The following is a 22363-nucleotide window of genomic DNA, read 5'->3' as shown; positions in this document are numbered from 1 at the left end:
AAGTATTGGTGGCTCACCAAAAAGTGCCTTTTGGTAGCCTGTGTTTGCAAACTGATACCTCTCCATTTCATGGAGTGATATCAATTAGGCTAAACTAAAATACTTCAAACGTTTTTGGTTGTTTATAGGTTTGGGTTTCAAATTAGTACATGTTAATTGTTGAATTAGTAGCCGTATTTTGTTTGTTATGTGTATTTATAAACAATGTTTGGGAGCAGAAATCCTTTTTCCATTTGCGGCAGCAATATGAATAATGGAACATTGTGATCTTCCTAGAGGAGAATTTTCTGTTAGTATTGTAGAATAATGTAATTAGGCACTATATGGAACTTGAAAACATATTTAAATTTTTGTTTTGGCTGTGGTTTTATGCTTTCCTAAAATGTGGCCTGAAACAGTTTATTAGTAAATATGCTGAATTACTTTTTCTGGCAAGTGCATTTCAGTGTTGAATCCAAGGGAAAATACAAATATTTACTTATAAAAGTCATTTGGTGTGGTAATTTTTTACCATGGCCATTGACCCACTAGTGAAATGTTAGGGCATTGCTAGATTGGATCCTGTTTATTTAAAGGCCAAGAGAGGGAAAGAGAGAGGAAGTTAACATTAATTGAATACCTGTTATGTGCCACCGTATTTGGCACAGTAATATATTATCCCTTTTTTACTCTACTAGCAATTCAGTGAGGAAGTTTATATTATCTCTTTTTCAGCAAGAAAAATAATGCTCAAAGATACTTGTAGAAATTGAGAAGTTCATTTAAAAATCCACATGAAAATGTAAACAATCCAAAACAAAGTGATTTTTTTTTTTTTTGGCTGTGCCCTGAGGCATGCGGGATCTTAGTTCCCGAACCAGGGATCGAACCCTTGCCCCCTGCAGTGGAAGCGCAGCGTCTTAACCACTGAACTGCCAGGGAAGTCCCCAAAGCAATTTTTTAAAAGAAAAACAAAGTTGGAAGACTAACATTACCTGATTTCAAGACTTACTGTAAAGCTTCAGTAAACAAGACAGTGTGGTGTTGGAGAAGGGATACACGTATAAATTGGTGAGATTGGCTAGTGTCTAGAAATAGACCCATAAATATATTGTCAATTCATTTTTGACAAAGATGCCAAAGCAGTTTAATGGGGAAAGGAAAATCTTTTCAAGAAATTGTGCTAGAATAACTGGGTATCCATAGAGAGAAAAGAAATGAACCTCATTATCATACATAAAAATACATATCATACATAAGAATTAACTTGAAGAATCACAGACATGTAAAAGCTAAAACTAAATATTTCTAAAAGAAAGCATAGGAGAAAAATCTTTGTGACCTTGAGTTCAAAAAGATTCCTTAAAGAAAAAAGATTTCTTAGGTCACAGAAAGCAAAATCACAAAGAAAAAAATTGATATGCTGGATTTGATCAAAATTTAAAACTTGCTCTTTGAAAGACACCATTAAGAGAACAAAAAAAGGCAAGCCACAGAATGGGAGAGAATATTTGCAATACATATATCTGATAAAGGACTTGTTTCCAGAATAAAGAATTTTAAAATTTCATCATAAGAAGACAATCCGTCTAAGAAAATTGGTAAAATATTTGAAAAGATTCTTTGCAAAAGAAGTTATACTAATGGCAAATAAGAACATGAAAAGATGTTAACATCAATGGGTGTTGGGGAAATGCAAATTAAAATCATGAGATACCCCTATACACCCATTAAAATAGTTTAAAAGACTGACAACATTAAAGGTTTTCTAGGATGTGGAGCAACTGGAATTCTTGTACACTGTTGTTGGGAAAGTATAATGGCACAATCATTTTGTAAAACTGGCAGTTTCTTATAAAGTTAAACATACCATCTATTCATTCTACTCCTGGGTATTTATTTACTCAGGAGAAATGAAAACATGTTCACAAAAAGTCTTATATATATGTCCTTGAAAGGTGTCCTTGATAATCATAAAGTGAGAAAAGCAAATTTTAGAACATCATGTGTGATAAACGATCCTACTTATATAAATGGAATGATAAACAATAAACTTTATCCAAATTACTTCTTGGAATAATAATGATGCTTGGTGGGGAGGATCATTAACTTTGCTCTTTTTATGATGTAAGGAAATAAATGTGAGAACAATTTCTGTTCAAAAAATTATTTAGAGTTCATTTGGTTCCTACAGTTGAGGACTATGAATAATCTTTAAGTAAATATGTTAACTCTAGTTTTGTTATTTAATAGGTTAGTTTAAATAAGCTTTTCACTAACTTTGAAATTACACTGGTACCTATAAATGAAGTTTCTCATTGATTGACAAGTTAATGGGATTTGCTCTTGGTGTGGACGTGATGTCCCATTGTTGCTTTCCTTGTTTGGCCCCAGTTGAATAACTTCCATGAATACATAGACTTACAGAATGATAGATTATTAGAGCTGGAAGGAACCTTAGGGATTCATTTGGTCTAGTGGTTTTTAAATGTCTTCCAAAGTACCCTAGTGGTTGCCACTGGCGGAGGGGGGCTAGGTACAGAGCAGAAAGGGAAGGCCGAGCAAGTGGATTTCTAGTCAGGCTTTCAGCCCAGTCCCCTCCCCCTGCCCAAACAGAGCAACTCTACTTTGATCTGTTGTATTTATATGTTTTCTGCATACGATTTTATTTGGAAAAATAATTTGAATGCTTTGGGGGGAAAAAGACTGAAAACAGTGATTTCAACCGTTTCATTTAACAGATTGGAAAAATGATGTCTGGAGAATTTGAGATGTGTTTCCCAGGGTCTGTTCATACAGAGTGATTTGTTTGGAACCTGTTTCTTTCTGTTCTGGATATTGGATAGATTTGTCCACGAGACTGCTGCTTTACAACTCCTCCTGGATTTACCCAGTCACTGGGGTCCCACACACTTGGGGCGCACACACACACACACACTCTTCATTCTCCTACCACTGACCAGTCAGTAACGTAGTTTGGATCTCTGTTTAAGATAACATTTCTATTGAATGTGTTTGCTTCCTATTTCAGCTAGAGACCATTTCTAACTGAGAAATGGCTATCTAGAATCATATAACTTATATGTTACAACAAACAGGGGAGTTTATCATGTTTTCAAAATGTGGTCTATAGAGCCCTAGAGTTTGTGGGGCCCATCTGGGGACAAGTACAGGGTTCAGGAGGGTAGGGCCTGGTTGCTACTTGGACTCCTCAAATAGCAGCTTAGTTTTATCTTTTGAATGTACCGGGCTTTCAAAGAAGATTTCTCTGGAAGAAAGGCTTTCTGCTTTGAAAGAAAGAAGAGGAAGAAGGAACGGAATTGTGTCCAGCCTCTCACTGTAAGGGTGAGGAAACTGAGGGCCTGCAGTGTTAACCTCCTTCAGCTGGAAAACCGGTGTGTGGGACATTGAAAGAAGAGTCGGCCTTGGGAATTCCCTGGTGGTCTAGTGGTTGGGACTCGGTGCTTTCACTGCTGTGGCCCGGGCTCAATCCCTGGTCGTGTACCATTTTGCACGGTGCAGCCAAAAAAGAAAGGGTGGGCCTTGAGCCGAGTGAGCTTGGGACAGTCTTTGGCTTCTTTGAGCCTCAGTTTCCTCTTCTGTAAATTTGGGATGCTAATCTCTACATGGTTTTGTTGAAGCCCAGGATTAGATAATAACCTAATGGTTGTGAAAGTATTTTATAAACTGTAAACCCCTAGACTGGGGGTGAAGTACCCCCTCACCCCAGGGACATTTGGCAGTGTTTGGTGCCATGTATGGTTGCCATACTGGGGGATGGGGGAGTGGGGGGTACTGACATCTGGTGGGTCGTGGACAGGGATGCCGCTAAAACAACAGCACCCACGACAAAGGAGTACCAGCCCCAAATGTCAGCAGTCAAGGTTGAGAAATCCTGCCCATGACAAATGTAACTTCCCTAGACTTCTCATTCTTTATGACTCCCCTGCCACAGCCCTGCCAGACTACACTCACCCAACACAGGGTCGAATATTCATACATATAGTACATCTGTACACACAGACTCTTTCAGCAGAAACATAATGGGAAATGAAGTGGAAAAAAAAAGAAAAAGGCACAAACAGGATAATTAGAATGACTTTTTTTTTTTTTTAATTTGGCCACACCGCATGGCTTCTGGGATCCTAGTTCCCTGACCAGAGATTGAACCCGCTCCCTCAGCAGTGAAATCGTGGAGTCCTAACCACTGGACCACCAGGGAGTTCCCTAGAATGACTTTAAAGAAAGCATAGCTTATAATTTTTAGGTCTTTTTTTTTTTGACTAAATACATACTTGTAAAAAAAAAAGAACTGTATTACTTAAAGTGGAAGTCCATTGGAATCTAGATAATGATTATTAACAATTTAACTTCTCTTTTTTTTTTTTTTTTTTTTGCGGTACGCGGGCCTCTCACTATTTTGGCCTCTCCCGTTGTGGAGCACAGGCTCCGGACGCGCAGGCTCAGCGGTCATGGCTCACGGGCCCAGCCGCTCCGCGGCATGTGGGATCTTCCCGGACTGGGACACGAACCCATGTCCCCTGCATCAGCAGGCAGACTCTCAACCACTGCGCCACCAGGGAAGCCCTTAACTTGTCATTTTTAAAAGAAGTGGAGTGAATTTGAAATGCTTTTTATTTATTTATTTTTAGATTTATTTATTTATTTATTTATTTTTGGCTGCATTGGGTCTTAGTTGGGGCACTTGGGATCTTTCGTTGCGGTGCGAGGGCTTCTCTCTAGTTTTGTGGCATGGGCTCCAGAGCATTTGGGCTCTGTAGTTGCGGCACGTGGGCTCTCTAGTTGTGGCATGTGAGCTTAGTTGCCCTGCGGCATGTGGGATCTTAGTTCCCTGAGCAGGGATTGAACCCGCGTCCCCTGCATTGGAAGGCGGATTCTTAACCACTGGACCACGAGGGAAGTCCCTGAAATGCTTTTTAGAAAGCATGATAAGAACAAGAAATAAAGGATAAAGAGGTGTGCTCACTTCTGCAGCACATATACTAAAAAAAAATGGAATGATACAGCGAAGGTTAGCATGGCCCCCGAGCAAGGATGACACAAATTCGTGAAGCATTCCATATTTAAAGAAAGGGGGGGGTACCACTTAGAATAACATTTTGGAAGAATATGGGATATGAAAATATGGTCAATATTAATGGAGGATGGGGAGCCATTTAGAAAAATGGTACAAGTGAGATGTGTCTGGGAGAGAGGGCAGATGGGGGGGCAGATTGCAGTGTGGCCCAGGTGCTTGTTTAACATAATAGAGACCCACGACCAAGTTGCTTCAATTGTGTATTTCTTCAGGTAGAATTTGATTAATAGTTAACAGTGTATATGGGAGGAATTGAAATCCATTGCTTTTACTTCCGTTTTCTTTATCCAACCTAAACCTGCATTAGAATGCTTAGGATAATTTGTAATTATTATAACACTCTGACATAATTGTTGACGGATTTGTAGACCTACTTTATTTTGATAAATGTTAGAAACAAATGTTTCTGATTGTTTGTGAGAACCTGCACATATAAACTACTCAGAATTCCTTTTTTGTTTGTTTTTTTTTGTTTGTTTGTTTTTTTGCGGTACGCGGGCCTCTCACCGTTGTGGCCTCTCCCGTTGCAGAGCACAGGCTCCGGACGCGCAGGCTCAGTGGCCATGGCTCACAGGCCCAGCCGCTCCGCGGCATGTGGGATCCTCCCGGACCGGGGCACAAACCCGTGTCCCCTGCATCGGCAGGCGGACTCTCAACCACTGCGCCACCAGGGAAGCCCGAGAATTCCTTTTTGATAGATTTTAAATGATTAACTGAAGCAAATGATTTGAGCAACATAATTCACTTTTTACTAGGAGGGTAGTCCTAAGAAAGCTGCTAGTTTCTTGGCATCATTTCAGATGACTACATTGAAGTCCATGAGTTGTAGGAATTTTTTTTTTAACCATTTCAGCGTAAGCCTGTATGTGAGCTTATAATATCCCCCTCTGATTAGAAGCAAAAATACAGTATATTACTGCTCTAATCTTATGTTGTCTTGACATTAGTATAAATGCTACTAATCTTATGTTTTCCCAGAAGAGATTGGCTGTGACCATTGAAAAAATTACTTTTTTCCCCTTGTTCCAATTGCAACTTGAAGTTCATTTTATTTCAGTGCATAGCTTATCTTTTGGAAGACTTGTTTTTTCTTCACTCAGTGTATGAAAACTAAATTTTTGGTTTCTTAATGTATGCAAGTCCAGGGATTTGGAGAGGTTTATTTATGGGGCTTTGTAGAGTACTTACGCCTTTAAGAAAGACTGTAGGCTTCCCTGGTGGCACAGTGATTAAGAATCCGCCTGCCAATGCAGGGGACACGGGTTCGAGTCCTGGTCCAGGAAGATCCCACATGCCGCGGAGCAGCTAAGCCCGTGAGCCACAACTACTGAGCCTGTGCTCTAGAGCCCGCGAGCCACAACTACTGAAGCCCATGCGCTTAGAGCCTGTGCTCCACAACAAGAGAAGCCACCACAATGAGAAGCCTGCTCACTGCAACGAAGAGTAGCCCCTGCTCGCTGCAACTAGAGAAAGCCCGTGCACAGCAGTGAAGACCCAATGCAGCCATAAATAAATAAATAAATAAATACATTTTAAAAAACAGAAAAAGAAAGAATGACTGTAGAATACTACTGTAATAGAAAGTCAGCTGGGTGCTGTTTCCTAAACCTCATAGTCTTGGGCACCTTATGAGAGCCAGATTTTTAAGAAGACATTTAAATTAAATTAATTAATTTAAAAATTTTATTTAATTTTGGCTGTGCTGGGTCTTCGTTGCTGTGTGTGGGCTTTCTCTAGTTGCGGCGAGCGGGGGCTACTCTTGGTTGCAGTGCGTGGGCTTCTCATTGCGGTAGCTTCTCTGGTTGCGGAGCATGGGCTCCTGGTGTGTGGGCTTCAGTAGTTGTGGCTCGCAGGCTCATTAGTTGTAGCGCACGGGCTCTAGAGCGCAGGCTCAGTAGTTGTGGCGCACAGGCTTAGTTGTTTCACGGCGTGTGGGATCTTCCCGGATCAGGGCTTGAACCCGTGTCCCCTCCATTGGCAGGCGGACTTTTAACCACGGCGCCACCAGGGAAGCCTGAGAGCCAGATTTGAACAGCAAGGAAAAAGCTCCTTGCTCACAGAGGTCCCCGAAATTCAGACAAGCCATTCCCACACTTCTGTGAATGCTGGTCTGGGATAGTCACCATTTGCACCAACACTACCTTAATTGCAAAACCATTGGTATATTTTTAAAATATTTGACCCCCTTTTCCATCTCTGCATCTCTGTCCATGACTATATCTTTACCTAAGCATCCCTTATCTAAGAATCATCATAAAGTGTGGTCACTCCCACTCCTCAGAAATTCCTAATCCCTGGTCAGAGTTGTGCTTTAACCCGTCCTGCTTACCTTTAGTCCTGCTTACCTTTAGTACCGTCTCGCATTTCTGCTAGGCATGGAGTACACAAAGGCAGGGGATGGGGGGAGTGTGGTGTTGAGGAGAGATCAAAGTATGTAGGGTCACATTTTTCAGTCAGATAGCAGAGAAGGGAGAATCAGAAGCGTGGACCTAGCTCCCACCTGGCCTACTGCAATGGCTTTCTCCTAACTGGTGTCTCCATCTTGGATGGAGCCTTCAAATCTGTCCTCATTGCTGTGAGTGGACTGTTGTAAAGTACACATCTGATATGTTGTTTCCTTGCTTAATTTCTGCCACTGCTTCCCTACTGCTTGTAATAGAGGCCAAGATCCGTAGTTTGCCATAGGAGACTGTCTGGCTTTATCTCCCACTGCACACCGTAATTTAGTGACCGGGAGCTCCTCGTAGTGCGTTTCTCTCGTCCCCTTCTCTCCTGCCCCCTTCTCTAACCCTCCAGGATGGTTTGCATGCCCTTCTCAGTGCGTCTAGCACATCCTGTTTCTGTCATTGTTCCTTGTACTTCGAGTTTCTAATTATCAGTAGGCTCTAACACTAAATAATGAACTTACTGAGAGCAGAACCTTATTTCCTGGGGCCTATCATAGTGCTTGGCACACAGTGGGTGTTCAGTTTGTGTAATGAAGGAAATGCCCACACATAGTGTTGGCTAGGATGAATTTTGGAAGGTATTTAGTTTCCTTTGGTAAGTCAGGTTGATTAATAACTGTATATCTGTGAGGAGGTCACACCGGTGGCAGGGTTAACATGGTGACCGAAGACGAGGTCTCTGGAGTCAGACTGCCTGGGTTCAAATCCCAGACATGTGACCTGAGGCAAGTTACTTAACCTTTCTGTGTCTCAGTTTCTTGGTCTATAAAATGGGGCTAATAAGAGAAGTTTATTGTGAAGATGTAATGAGGTAATTTAATCCTGAAGCATTAGTGCTTAGCAAATGCTCTTCACTTTATGTGATGTTATTTGGTGTTCATGAAAACATTGTAGATGTTGCATTTTTATAAATCAAATTATATTTTAGATTTGTTAAGGGAATTTGGTATTAAAAGGTTATTTGATGACTTTTAAATAGCACCAATGTTTATTTTTATTTATTTATTTATTTATGGCTGTGTTGGGTCTTTGTTGCTGTGTGTGGGCTTTCTCTAGTTGTGGCAAGCGGGAGCTACTCTTTGTTGTGGTGCGCAGGCTTCTCATTGCAGTGGCCTCTCTTGTTGCAGAGCACGGGCTTTAGGTGTGCGGGCTCAGTAGTTGTGGCTCGCAGGCTCTAGAGCACAGGCTCAGTAGTTGTTGCACACGGGCTTAGTTGCTCTGCGGCATTGGGGTCTTCCTGGACCCGGGCTCGAACCTGTGTCCCCTGCATTGGGAGGCGGATTCTTAACCACTGTGCCACCAGGGAAGCCCCATCACCAATGTTTTTATAATTATCCAGGCAGAAGTTCTCAGCATTTTCTTCCCCACTGCACCCCCCTCCCCCCAAAACCCCAGATACACATACACACACTTAATCAGTTCTTAAGTCCTGTAAATTCTGCCAGCAAAATGTCTCTTCTTTTCCAAGTAATCCTACACACCTTAGTCAGCTGAATCTTCCTAAAGGACAGCTTCAGTCACGTTATGCCTTTCTAAAAACTCTTCAGGGAAGCCCCTGCCTCCTGAATTAAGTGCTGTGCAGACTGCTTGGTCCAGCTTCTGGTGCCTTCAGAGGCCCCCGTCCCTTTCTAGCCTTGTCTCCTGCTCTCAGAGACACGCCTAGACTGCCCCCACTCCCATTTCCCTGCACAAGCCCTGCTTCTCTGTGGCCGCTGGGTAGGGTGCGCCACCCCCCTCCCCAACTCTTGCTGTTAAAAGTCTACCATTTAAGACAACTCAAATGCCACTTCTTTCTTGAAGATTAAAAAAACCCAAAAACTCTGCTAAATGTGTTCCCACCTTCCTGGCAACCAGCAGAACACTGTCCCTCTTCCGGCACCAAGGATCTGCTTTTGTTCAGTTTTCTGGATACCTGACTTGTTATTCCTTCTTGATCCCAAGCTCCCCAGGGAAGAGACTGTCTTATTTCTGACCCTTGTTGAACCCAGTACTCTTGCCCTTCAGTGCTCAGTAAATATTTGTTCTTGAAATGCTTTTTGTGGCAAAAGAAGGCAATTACAATTACTGTGTGCAATGCACTGTTTTTCCAAGCTTTTTACACATTTTATATTGTTTCATCCTTGCTATTCCCCAGTCAGGGATAGGCAATATTAGTATTCCTGTTTTTCTATAGAAAGAAACTGACGCCTAGAGAAGGTATATAATTTGTCCAGGGACTGAGACATACCACATACCTAATCAGTATTCTCAGTCATGTTTAACCTATGTTACCCCCAAGTCCACATAACCCTATAACTGACGTGTAACCACTGGGTAACATTTCGCACTTTTTGAAGAATAAACACTACATACTCTAGTGATGTGCTCCAAGAGGAAAGAAATTTATCCCCAGTGCCTTCTACTTAATAAATGCTAATAAATATAGATCAAGTAAATGTATAAGGAAAAGAAACCATTGGTTCTTGTTTCTCCATTGGTTTTTCATTTGAATCAGAAATAGGCAACAACGTAATAGCTATAATGATGTATACATAGGGTATAATGAATCCCTGATTCTTTTTTTTGCAGTACGCGGGCCTCTCACTGTTGTGGCCTCTCCCGTTGCGGAGCACAGGCTCCGGACGCGCAGGCTCAGCGGCCATGGCTCACAGGCCCAGCCGTTCCGCGGCATGTGGGATCCTCCCGGACCGGGGCATGAACCCGTGTCCTCTGCATCGGCAGGTGGACTCTCAACCACTGAGCCACCAGGGAAGCCCCCTGATTCTTATATTTACTTTCACAAAGATGAGAATCCAGTTACTGATATTGATGAGGAGGGGCTGGAGGTATTGAGAGGGAAGGGACTTGCTGGAAAATACCAGTTGAATACTGTTCAACTGTCCCTTTTGAACAGTTTGAATTCATTTTATCTCCAGCCAGTGCGCAGAGGGAAGTACATCCCAGCTTGACTTGTTGACTGTTTCTCATTGATTCTAAGTCATTTCAGAGTTTTGTTATCACTCTTGATAAGTCAAACATCTGTGGTTTCTGTTGTTTTCTTGAGGGATTGAAGAGTCACATAGTCATAAATTACCCATGCAGAGCACTACAGTCCAGAAAATCCAGAAAAACACTTTGTGTCATGTAACAATAGAGTAGTCTCCCTGCTGCTCTCCTGACCTCTCCCTGAGGTTTATCTCTGCGGATAGGGAAGAGCCATGATTTTGGAGTCAGACAGCTTGGGTTTGAATTCCCCTTTTTAGTTGTGTGTACTTGGGTAAGTCACTTAACCCCTTTACATTGTTTCCTCTTCTGTAAGACAAGATCATAGTACACCTCATAGCTGGTTCTGTAGATCAAATGAAATAATATATAGAAACGGTAGTACAGTGCCTGCCACTCTATAAGTGTTAGTACCTCCAAATCGCCCTCCCCCCATAAATGTAACACATGGCATCTTTTATTATGTTTATTGAAACTTAATAATTCTTCATTTTCAGTGTCCCTCTAATAATTAATCTTCAGAGCGTCTTCACATTTTCCTACATACTATGCCCACATGTGAATTAACTAACTATATTTTAGTAAAATGTGTACAGCCATGTTTCTTTTTTTCATTCTTGGAAAGTTGTACGACTGTCAGAATTCTGAAAGCTAGATTATGTGCTATATGCACTCATTTAAAAGGACCCTTTTTGTGAGTTTGGCTTTTCTTCAAGCAGAGCACACGAGTAATGACTTCCACATTTACCTTCCCTATCTTTACTGCTTTCTGCTGACTGCTTTACTTGTTCTGATCAGAATCCTGGTATTTGATGTCCACCCTAGAAATTCCTACAGATGTTTCAGCCTCTGTCTAGTCCGATAGGCAACAGGAAGGTTAAGGTCTTGTAAAATAGCCACCTTCTTAGTCTATTTCCTACATTCCCTGCAGCAATGTTGACTTGTGAGAAGCTGATTAACACAGACCACATTTACCATCTCTGGGCCTTTGGTCTGGCACACTTTCTCGGTTAATTCACATGACTTGGCATTTACACATGGACACCTGGGACAATCTGTCTTTGCCTCAAAGGATTAGGTAACACAGTTTGGAGTTGACTTAAAACTATTTTTTTCCCCCTCATAAATTGGGCCCTGAGCATCTTTCATAAATCAGGAATGTTTCTTGGAAATGTAATTCTCACCAAACTCAGTCCCAAGGGTACTTTTCTATAAAAGCACGTTCTTGTTTGTCTGTCACAACAAATGCATTTGATGATTGTAATAGTGTTGATAGAAACATGATTGAACAGGAAAGCACACCCATTCTAAATAGGCCAGTTTCATATTAATCCATGTTCAAAGCATAAATATAGTTTTATTAAACACAAGACAGCTCTAGGAAAATCTTTATTATATCTTAAAGCAAAATGTTCTAGTTCAGCAGTGAGTCTGAAGGAATCCCCTATTTTTTAAAAAACATGTAGCAAAACCTGATGTATTTCTATAAACAGTTGCTAATGCCTATGAAATAAAGTCAACTATGCAAAGAGTGGGAAAAATAGATTCTGATTTTCATCTGTGGTTCACCCACAATGTGATCCTCCACAAGCCAGGGAGTTGTGTTTTAGTAGAGGATTTAACTATTACCTTACAGTTTTGAGATCTTTTGAGTTTTTTTAGAAAGGTAGCAGAACTTAACTACTTTTTATTGAAGTCTGTGTCAGACACTGCAGATACCTTTACCTTTTCCTAATACAGCAACCCTAGGAGATGGTTTTCACTCTACAGATGAGCACGTTGAGGGCGGGCGAGGTTAAAGCACTGACCTAAGGTCAGAGAGCTGGCTGGTGAGGATGGCCCAGCGGTCTGAACTGGGCCTGTCTCGTGACAGCATCAGTGCTCTTGCCATCCCACTCAGTGGGAGAGTAAATCTCTCATTTTTTGGAAGCTGTATCTTTTCTTTCAGACATTTAAGAATAAAGTTGTTTGGCCCATGGCTCCTAGGATCTTGAAACCTTGCTTATAGTTCCTGTAGTTTCTCATCTTCATAAGCTGCCAGTTGAATGTGGTAGTTAAGGTTTTGCTCATACATCTTGTTATATTATAAACTTAAAATGGAGTTGCTTTGCAAGTTTAATTTTTAGATGCAGATGAAAATTTAGCATTGATAACTACACATTAGACTTATGAATTTAGGAGCTTTGTTTAAAATGTTAACTATAAGCTGGAGTGAGATCTTAATTATATAATCAATTATTGATAAATAAAGTGGGTCTATGGTCTTCTTTCCCCTATGATCAGTTTTTCATAGAAATGTTTTCTAAGTGACTTTCTAAGGATTTTTTTATGCCTCTCCCAACACTGAGTTATTCTTCCTCAGTTGAAAGTCCATTGGCAATTGCGACTTCTACAAAGTTGATTCCACAGGAACCTTTATTGCTCCAACTTGTTCTGCTTAGGGACTGATATCCAAAGTACACTTCTGGGACTTCGCTGGCAATCCAGTGGTTAAGACTCCGCGCTTCCACTGCAGGGGGCCTGGGTTTGATCCCCGGTCGGGGAACTAAGATCCTGCATGCCATCCGGTGCGGCCCCCCCAAAAATTCAAAGTACATTTCTACCCCAGGACTGCAGTCAGATTATGTAGCCTGCTTCTTAATTCTTGCAGATTATGTTTGCTTTCTCAGTAATTTCAGTGAAGTCAAGCTTTATGATATATGGCATGGTAAGAGCAAAGACTTTCCTAAAAGTTGCATTGATTAACTAGAAATGGTCCATATGTCACAGTGAGGGCCATCAGCATAGTTCCGCTCCCCCCCACACAAAGTGTGGCTTAGGGTATACACTGGTATCCTGCTGTTGGTTGTTATTCTTTTAAATTTGTTATAAACTCCACTTGGGGATGTGATGAGGCAGTATTTTTTATGTAGTTAGTGGAGCAACTTCTCTGTTGTTTTGTTACTGAAATAGTATCAGATGAATTGTTAAGGAATTGCTTCTTTCTAAAAATGTGTGTTTATCTACTAGCTGGTTTTATGATGTCCTTTTGGGCACTAAGCATGCCCTAAAGTGCAGGGTTAGATTGATTCAGAGTAATTTCTTTCTGAAAGAATTTGTGCCAATTCTTTTTCCTTTCCAGAAGAAATGGTTTCAGAGCACGGGCTTCCTGCCTAATGTCAATTCCATAAGGCTTCTCTGTTATGGGGTGGGGGTTTTTTTTGTTGTTTTTTTGGCTTCTTTGCCTTGCTCCCCACCCCCCTTGGTGGACTTTGCCATTAGGAAGATGTGTACCTACAATCAGGCATTTCTTTACTTTAGGGTTATTTGTCATTCCAGACATCATGGGCCAAAAGAACAGGCTTAAAAGGGGAGGCAGAGTTATATAAATTTTATTCATAGTTAAATATTTGCTTCCAGGGAAGGTGAAAAATGCTTTGTACTTTTTCCTTTGGCTTTTTCTTCTAAGAGAACTTGTCATGCAACAACAAAAAAAAGTGGCCAAAGGCAGAGAAAACTCTTCTCTTTTCCATGTTGGTTTGTTTTCATTGTAAGACAAACCTTTCATGTTTTATTGTTATGAAGTTTAAACCTGGCCTAGAGGTGCCAATCTTTAGTGGAAACAGCTGCAGAGTTGGTGTCCCCTAATCAGGTGGGACTTTCTTTGAAGCAACATGTTGCCTTTTAAAAGAAAATTGAGCATGTGAGAACTTGAACCTGTAAAACTCATCAGCAGTTCCACCACTGTTTATCTCTTAAATAACCGAGGTAGCTAACTTAAAGTAACACGTTGGCATTTAAACATCATTTTCCATATTATTTTTTCTGAAGAGAACAGACTTGATATTTTGTGTCTTAAAAATATAGAAGTGGAGAAGAAAAGTCTCATAGGAATTGAAGATGTAGCAGCCCAATTTAACTAAGACTGTAGAGTACACTCCGTCTTTGGGCTAGTCTGAACTGTAATTTTGATCTCATATTTATACTTGCAGGTAAATGCCTTTAATCGGAGCAAAACTGGATGGTCAGGCATATACCTGAACTTAAATGAAGTCTAGAGAGGGAAGATTTTCTGCTCTGTACTGGTTGATGTTGAAGCATTTCTCCTCTTTGTGGTTGAGTGATACTGGTAGCAGTGGGTTTAGCATCGTTCTTGGTCTACTGTTAGGAAAAGTTGAGCATCAGAGAGCTTTCTTTCCTTGGGGGAAAATAGGAGAGACAGGCATGGAATCAGAGGGACAAGAAAAATGCTGAAATATTTTCCTTTTGGGCTTTTGATTTGTTTGCCAAAAAATTGCCTTCCAGATGGAGAAGACCAAAAGCTCAGATTGTAAGCCATTATGTTTTTACTGGCTTAACTCCCCATCCCATTGCCTGGTTTGAAATCTGTAGGCCAGTCCAAATTCTTTACCTCATTTTCTAGTACCAATTTACTGTCTTACTCATCTTCCAGCTGCAAGGGGGTGAGGCAAGTTGCTTTGAAATTGAATCCTGTGCCATTTTATAAACCAAGCAACAGCAGATTCTTGCTGAGGACTATCGATTGTGATAGTTGCCATTTCCCTGAAGTTCTTGAATCACACCTACCAGGTAGACTTGTGTCTGTGACATGTGCTGTAGGATTAGTCTGGGAATGAATCGGAACAAGCCCATCTGGCCTTGTGCAGACTTGTTACTACCCTGGTTGCCTAGTGTTCTGGGCTGTTGCATAGGAAGCACAATTTGGTTTTTGGCTGTATCCTACTTCGTTGGCAGTAGAAATCTTGACACTCCAATTTCCCTTGGAGGTAGTGATTGTTTAGGGGTTTAAGTTGTAGGGGAATCCAGTGTCAGGACATAGTGGGTATAGTGGCTTTGGAGTCTGACAGACTTGGGCCCAGTTCATTGCTCTTCCACTAACTGAGCATGTCCTTGAGCAAGTTATTTTCTGCATCTGGAAACTGGGGGGTAATACCATATCAGGGTGGTGTTTGGTTTAAAAGATAATTTTTTTTTTTCCTTTGGTAGAGTAGGGAGGGAATGTTGGGTACTCATGGGAAATACTGATGTTTGTTCCTTTTCCTTCTCTTTATAACAGCCTTGAATAGGTTAACTATAGTGGTCTGTAAACTGATGAGTTTTCCATCATTATATTAAATTACATAGAAATTGGGATGACATGAGTGATCTTCAAATGTTGCATTTTAAAGTTGGGCACCAGTACCTAATGCAGAGTCTATTGGACAGTACAAAGTAATGATTTTTAATTAAAATTCATATTTGTATAGGATATAGTCATAGGAAGGAAACACACATCATGGCCACCTATAGACGGTAAGAGAAAATTATCAGAAATCATTCTGGATAATAGCATAAACACTTTCTTCAGGCCAGCATCAGCTGGATTGTTGCATAGGTGAAGCAAAAAAGGTGTGGATTAGCTTGTTTGCTCAAGACGAAGTTCTCTGTGTTTGGAGCAGAAAGGTCAGGTTTGCTGACTGAGGAGTACTTTGAATGTTCACACTGCAGTAGCCTAAATTCATGGTTAGACAGGAAAGAAGCTCTTGGAATTTCAACAGCACATATTTGAAAACCATTAAGGCAAGTGAGAATTGGGACTTGTATGTGGTGCTTAATTGTAAAGAGGTTGGTCAGGGTCTCTGTTGGACCTTGGAGCAGACACTTAGTAAAGAGCGTCCGAATACTCTGAAGAGTCTGAAAACAATTAATCTGTCAAGTCTGGGGAAAAAAAAGTCAGATCTTAGCTGTCTTCCTGGGCATGTATAACTTACTTTTTTGATAATGGAAAAATAAGTTTATCTCAAAGTTTGGGACATGTATCTCTACAGTATGTGAGATGATTTTTTTTCCTAAAGTAGTACCACAGGTAAATGTTTTTATTTTAATGGTTCTACATTCATTTTAACACACCTTATGAAAAAAATATAGGTAGCACTCAAATCTATGATTATACCAATATTTTTTAAGTTGAGGTTGAATTTATATAATTAAATACATACATTGATGGTTTTTTCAAAGAAAATAAGTGTGCAGGTGAAGTACGCATTAGCAAAAATTATGACTGTAGCAGTGACCAAGGTTTGAGAAATATTGGTCAAAATGAGAATTTAACCTTCTTTGTTTTTTTTTAACCCCAAGCTTACGTTCCTATGAAGTTTGATTTAAAATTAGGTATTAAAAAAATTTTTTTTCTACCAGATCATTAAAAGAGGCTTGCATCTGTTCTTTTATTTTGAAAGATAGTGGTTAAAAATGCCCTATGAGTAAAATGAGGAGAGGGGATTAATCTTCACACTTGAGGAGGTGCTTTCCCTCTCTCTGGACACTCTGACTTGTGTTTGACTTGTGACAACCTTTGGCAACTGTTCTGGATCACTCCTTTGCATCTTCCTCAAAAAGTAGCCATCACTCAAAGTGCTGAAACGACAAGGGGAGCTTCCTGCTCACATTGTTTCCCTGATGTGCTGGCTGTGGCACCGCTGCGGAAGGTGGGTGGGAGAGCCCAAGGTGCTGGACGCTGTTCGCAAGCAGTGCAGAGAGCCTCTACTCGGGAACTGCCTCCTGGTTTGTTCTCCCATCCCTAAGACTTGTTTAGACAGAATGGTGAAGAAAGTTCTTATACCCTATTGGGGCAAAGGGACCAAAGTCATAGATAAAGCCTCTGACAACAAGAAGGAAGGTTAGAAATGAGAAAATCATCTCTCTACCAAATTAAAAAATCTGTTTTATAGGTGTTCACATTTATGAAATGTTCGTTTTGTTTTTGTCATTACTATTAAGATATTTAACATGTTTTTCCTCCCTCTTTGTAGGTACTGGTTTTGGATTAGGACTTGTTTTCTCACTTACCTTCTTTAAAAGTAAGTGTGACTCTTCCTACCTTTACAACATAATGTCTTGGTGTATAGGTGCACATGGCAGGGACACTTCTGGAAGGCATGGCTACATGGCTGCCAGTCCATCCTTTTATGGGTTTGGGTAGGCCTCTAAAATGAGCTAGACAAAGACCATGGACTCAAAAAAGGTCAAAATGGGCTGGGCATCTCCAGAATTCCCCCTGAGCATTGAGTCAGGGTGCCTGATATCTTCATTAAAAAAAGCCTGTACTTTATGCCAGTGAGTCATTTGGCCAAATCTACACTCTCAGATAATTCTAATTAATTATAAGTTTTTCTAAAGGAACTTGAAAACGAGAGTCCTGCTGGTAGTAAAAAAGTAGACCAGAAATACCCATGCTTTTTGGCCAAAAATTCTCCTAAGCAAAGGGCAGGAAATGTCACTTTCATTTTGTGGAAGAACTTCTGCAGTTTGGATATTGAATAGAAGCCAAAGGGGTCACTTTGACCTCTTTCCATGAAGAACTGGTGGGGAATACACAACTAGAGAATCATAATTCACACATAGTGCTGATGTGAAATAATCATGGCATTGGCTTAAGAAAACCTCATGACTTACTAGAATCAAAATATGTAGATATTGGTGAAATTCTATTTTTTAAAAAATAAATTTATTTATTTATATTTATTTTTGGCTGCGTTGGGTCTTCGTTGCTGTGTGTGGGCTTTCTCTAGTTGCAGCGGAGGCAGCAGTCTGCTCTTCATTGCAGTGCACGGGCTTCTCATCGCGGTGGCTTCTCTTGTTGCAGAGCACGGGCTCTAGGCGTGCGGGCTTCAGTAGTTGCAGCACGTGGGCTCAGTAGTTGTGGCGCACGGGCTTAGTTGCTCCGAGGCACGTGGGATCTTCCTGGACCAGGGCTCGAACCCATGTCCCCTGCATTGGCAGGCGGATTCTTAACCACTGCGCCACCAGGGAAGTTCCAGAAATTCTTACATATTTTAAAAATTCAAAGACCTTACCGAAAGGTGGTTTTATTTCTAAGTTTAAGAGTTAGTTAATATGAGCAAATGGTTAGAACTGACATAGAAAAGTTAAGAGGTTCAACTGTGTCTGCTGTTTTCATATTGTACGGCTTATTAATACCTCAAATCTAGCAGCATGGGTACTTAATAGAGCCCCCTTTCCCATTTTTTGGCTGGTGATTAAACGTTGACAGAAGTGTGTGGCATATTATAGTCAACAGTATGATGCATGTGGAGTATTTATTGAACCCTAAGCAAATGTATTTAAGCTGGAGAAAAGCTTTATTTTCTCTTAATGGTTCCCTATTGGGATTTTCCTTTTCTGCTCACCAGGAAGAATGTGGCCATTAGCCTTTGGCTCTGGAATGGGCTTGGGAATGGCCTACTCCAACTGTCAGCATGATTTCCAGGCTCCATATCTTCTACATGGAAAATATGTCAAAGTATGTACAGAGTTGATATTTCTCTTTCTTTCTCCTGAGTCCCCGCAGAATTCTTTAGAGCGCATATAGTTGATAAATACACTGTCATGTCACTGCGGCACCACCGAGACCCTAAGTGCTCAGGAGTCTGCCTCAGCGTTTATCCTTAGGGTAAAGTAGATCCGTATTAAATATCTGATACCTGTAGGTAGCACTTGTGTTCGAGATCTCAGAGTGCCCTGTAAACATCTCACACACGTTCAAGCTAAACCTAAAGACTTCTGAACTCAGCCATTATTCTGCTTTCTACTGAAGAGCGCAGGTTCTTGACTGTGAGTCCCACATGATTCTGCCGAAGTCCTTGTCTACAGATGGGTTTTTAATGATGCAGACAGGATGAAAAAGTGTAACACATGCCTCAAGAGGAAGGAGGTAGCACGGTTCCTAAGGTTTTTGTGTGTAGCAGCCCTTTGGACAGAGGTGGTATTTATTTTTGTATCCCCAGGGCCTGGAACAAAGTAGGTGCTCAAATAAATGTAAAATGAATGAATGAAATAAATTGTATGTCTTATTAGATGTGCTAACGGCCTCAGGCTTATTAAGGCATAACCTTTATAGCAACACAAGCTTCATGAAGAGCTTCACATTCTCTGGATGTGTAGAATCATCTACTTTCTTGGTTACCCTTGAGCTAGAATCACTGTGATCTGGGCAGCAGCAGGGGGCCAGTGGAAAGAGCACAGAAGCCAGGACACCCAGATGTGAGTCCTGGTCCATCACTTGCTTTCTATGTGCTCTTGAGTTTTTCACTTCTGAGATTGTTTTCTGTCTGTAAAATGAGGGTAGTAATTTCTGCCTACAGGGTTGTTGTGAGGATTAAATGTGAAATGTTTTTAAGCTATGAGGTGCTATATATATATATAAATAGAAATGTTGGTTATTATAATTGAGGCCAACTAAGAAAGGGTGACAGACTCGTTTGTTGTTCCACCATAATAACAAGTAGGGCAGAAAAGGAGGTACAAATGAGTGTCCCAGTTCTGGTCAAAAGCTGTAGCCACAAGGGTGGCCGAATCTTAAATGACAGTATGCCACCACAGCTCGGTAGCCTCTATCTGAGAACGTGCTCAGAGGGTCAGCTGCCTACTGAACAGCCGGTGCGGGCCTGGGGAGGGGACTGGGAGCAGGGGAGTCGGCCAGTGGGGAAGCCGGGCAGGCGTCTCGCAGGCCCTCTGTAGTCATGCCCCGTCCCCGCGCCAGAGCCAGGGTGAGCTGATCAGAGGGACAGCGCAAGTGAGCAGAGGCGCAGCTGCGGGGCGTCAGCGCTGACGACAGGCGCTTTCCACTGCTCCCTGGCGCCTCGCTCTCTTGGCACCACGGCTGAAGTTAGAGGAGAACATAAAGGAACAGGGAGAGGAGCTTCAGGTCTTTTAATTGTTTGAAATGTTTTCATTGTTCCAAACTGAGTTCTCATGGATAAATGGCTCAGGGGTGGTTATATGTGGATGTATTTAACGGCTGAGAGTTACTGTGGAAAATATTGTTACAGTATTTACAGCCTTGTGCGTACGGCTCCAAAATGGCCTTTTGTAACTTTATCTGAACTGGAGTCTGTGCCTTGATGTCGTCATCCTCCATTCTCTGAAAAGAGGAACAAAATCCCAACTTGGGGCTTTTTCAATGTAGTCATATCATGGTAATTGCTTGCGGAGTGCCTGCTATGACCTGTGGACCATCCTAGGCGCTCCATCTTTACATTCTTTCTCTAGACCTCTCTCCCAGTAGATTTGTGAGAGAGGTTTTACTACCCTCATTCAGCAGATGAGAAGGCCGAATTTCACTGAGGTTTAAGAAGCTTGCCGAAGTTCCTGTCATTGGTAGGCCATTTGATTCCAGAGCCATGCTCTTTCCAGTCACCTGGGATCCGTCCCTTTGATGGGTTTTAGGAATATAGTTATCCAGGTACAGACTGTTCAGCCCTGTTGCGTTCCTTTTCTATTTTCCCCCCTCAAAGATTGAGGAGCCACTCTGAAGAACCTGGGCTGGAAGGATACAGTCCTCTTGTGAGACAGATTTAAAGCAAACAGAGTGGTAAGGCTTGGGGCCCGTCGGTCCTCTGGGTCTGACCTGCAGCAGCAAGTTAGAGAGGGTTGTCGGAACGCTGTGTGCACAGTTCTAACCTGAGTGTCCTTCCTTACAGGAGCAGGAGCAGTGACTCACGTCTGAGAACATCCCGGTGGGAGGGAAAGAGAAATCACGTTTATTCCTCAGGAATACTGAAGTGCCCTGGAGTAAGCTGACACTCTTCTGTAACAATGTTATCAGTAATGCTTTAAACTCCAGCACACTGTTTATGTATTTGAAACCAAGTCTGTTTCTTGTTTTGTATTTTCTCTCTGGAAATTGCAAGGAGGTGGTCTTGAAAGAAATAAATGAAACAAAAATAGGCAGCCCAGCGCATTGCCTGCGTTTCTTTGCCTTTAAAGGGTCTCTGAGCAGGAGGAAAAGTATATTTGGACTGCCAGCAGCTGTAACCGCCTGGTCCCAGCCTCTCTTTAGAGCCTTACTGGAACCACAGCCGTTGTGCATTCCTCCCCACTCGCCCCTTAACGTGTAGTTTCAGAGCTGCTTCCACCTCATAAATCGGAGCTTGGAGAGTGCTGCCGCGTTGTCCGAAGAAGATGACAAATGCCTTGAGGATCCTCGCTTGCTCTGGCCGTTCTTTAAAACCCTGTGTTCTCATCATCGGCCCTGGCTGGGCACGTCTCAGCTGTGTCTGCTGCGCTGAGGTCGGGTAGTGGGCTGTCTTGGCAGGTACGGGACCTCGCTGTGTCTGTCAGTGGCCCACTCCATTGATGGCATGATTCCCCACAGCTTCAAGGAGCTCGACACCGTCCGGGCCTCAGCACTGGGGGCTTTGTCCTGGGGGCTGGGGAGAGCTCGTGGCTCACACAGCTGGCCGGAAGGCCATGTTTGGGGTTGATTTCATCTTCACATAGCAGCTGAAGTCTGGGGACAAAAGGGCCACTACTCATGCCCCTCTGTGAATTTATACCTTTGGTTTCACTTGAACCAGGGAGGCTAGACACAAAAGTAGTATTGTAGCAATTTCTTCTAAAAATGTGCAGAATCTCAGAGCTCAGTCTTTCAGATCTTATTTCTCCCTCTTTATAATAAAATTAAGATGGGTGGAACTTGATCCCACTTGTCCCTTTAAATGCTGATTGAGCATCTGCCGTGAGCTGAGCACTGTTATAGGCAGCAGAGATAAATGGATGAGAGACAAGACACAGGCCCCTTTAAGGAGCTTAGAGTCTGAAGCAAAGACAGACACTCAAACCCTTTCTGACACTGGACGAGGAGTAGTGTAGACAAAGTGCAGTGAGAGCAAAGGAGAAGGAGCAGCTAAGTCTCCTTAGGACGGCCTGGCAGAGGAGGGGAGAACGCGGGCTGAAGCTTGAAGTTCATTGGACCTTCCAGACAGACAGGAAGAGAGGGAAGGTAGCTTTTGCAAAGGCTCAGAATCATGGCAATGCGTTTTATTGTTGGGGAACCACAAGAAGGTCAGTATAGCCCGAGTATGCAGGGGCAGGAGAG

At 42.0% G+C, this 22363-nt stretch overlaps 1 protein-coding gene and 1 non-coding gene across 3 annotated transcripts in view; both read left to right on the top strand.

The window, feature by feature from the left end:
• Window positions 1-21216, top strand: part of MICOS10 (mitochondrial contact site and cristae organizing system subunit 10) — a 35996-nt gene extending 14780 nt beyond the window's left edge. Inside the window, exons 2-5 of one of the 2 annotated variants that reach the window (XR_007478375.1) lie at window positions 17298-17345; window positions 18678-18787; window positions 20781-20857; window positions 20967-21216. Coding sequence is in view for 1 of the 2 variants with exons in the window: in XM_004272478.3 (XP_004272526.1) it covers window positions 17298-17345; window positions 18678-18787; window positions 20967-20981 (173 nt within the window). In the remaining variant the exon portion in view is untranslated. The remainder of the gene's footprint in view (window positions 1-17297; window positions 17346-18677; window positions 18788-20780; window positions 20858-20966) is intronic. The other variant, XM_004272478.3, reaches the window with a different exon arrangement.
• On the top strand, window positions 4959-5067 carry LOC117202396 (U6 spliceosomal RNA). The gene has a single exon (XR_004484736.1). It is a non-coding gene; the product is annotated as a U6 spliceosomal RNA (small nuclear RNA).
• Window positions 21217-22363: the final 1147 nt, after the last annotated feature.

Source organism: Orcinus orca, chromosome 1 (genome assembly GCF_937001465.1).
Source record: "Orcinus orca chromosome 1, mOrcOrc1.1, whole genome shotgun sequence".
NCBI classification, from domain to species: Eukaryota; Metazoa; Chordata; class Mammalia; order Artiodactyla; family Delphinidae; genus Orcinus; species Orcinus orca.
Note: the sequence above shows the minus strand (reverse complement) of the source record. Positions and strands in the feature narration are given on the sequence as shown.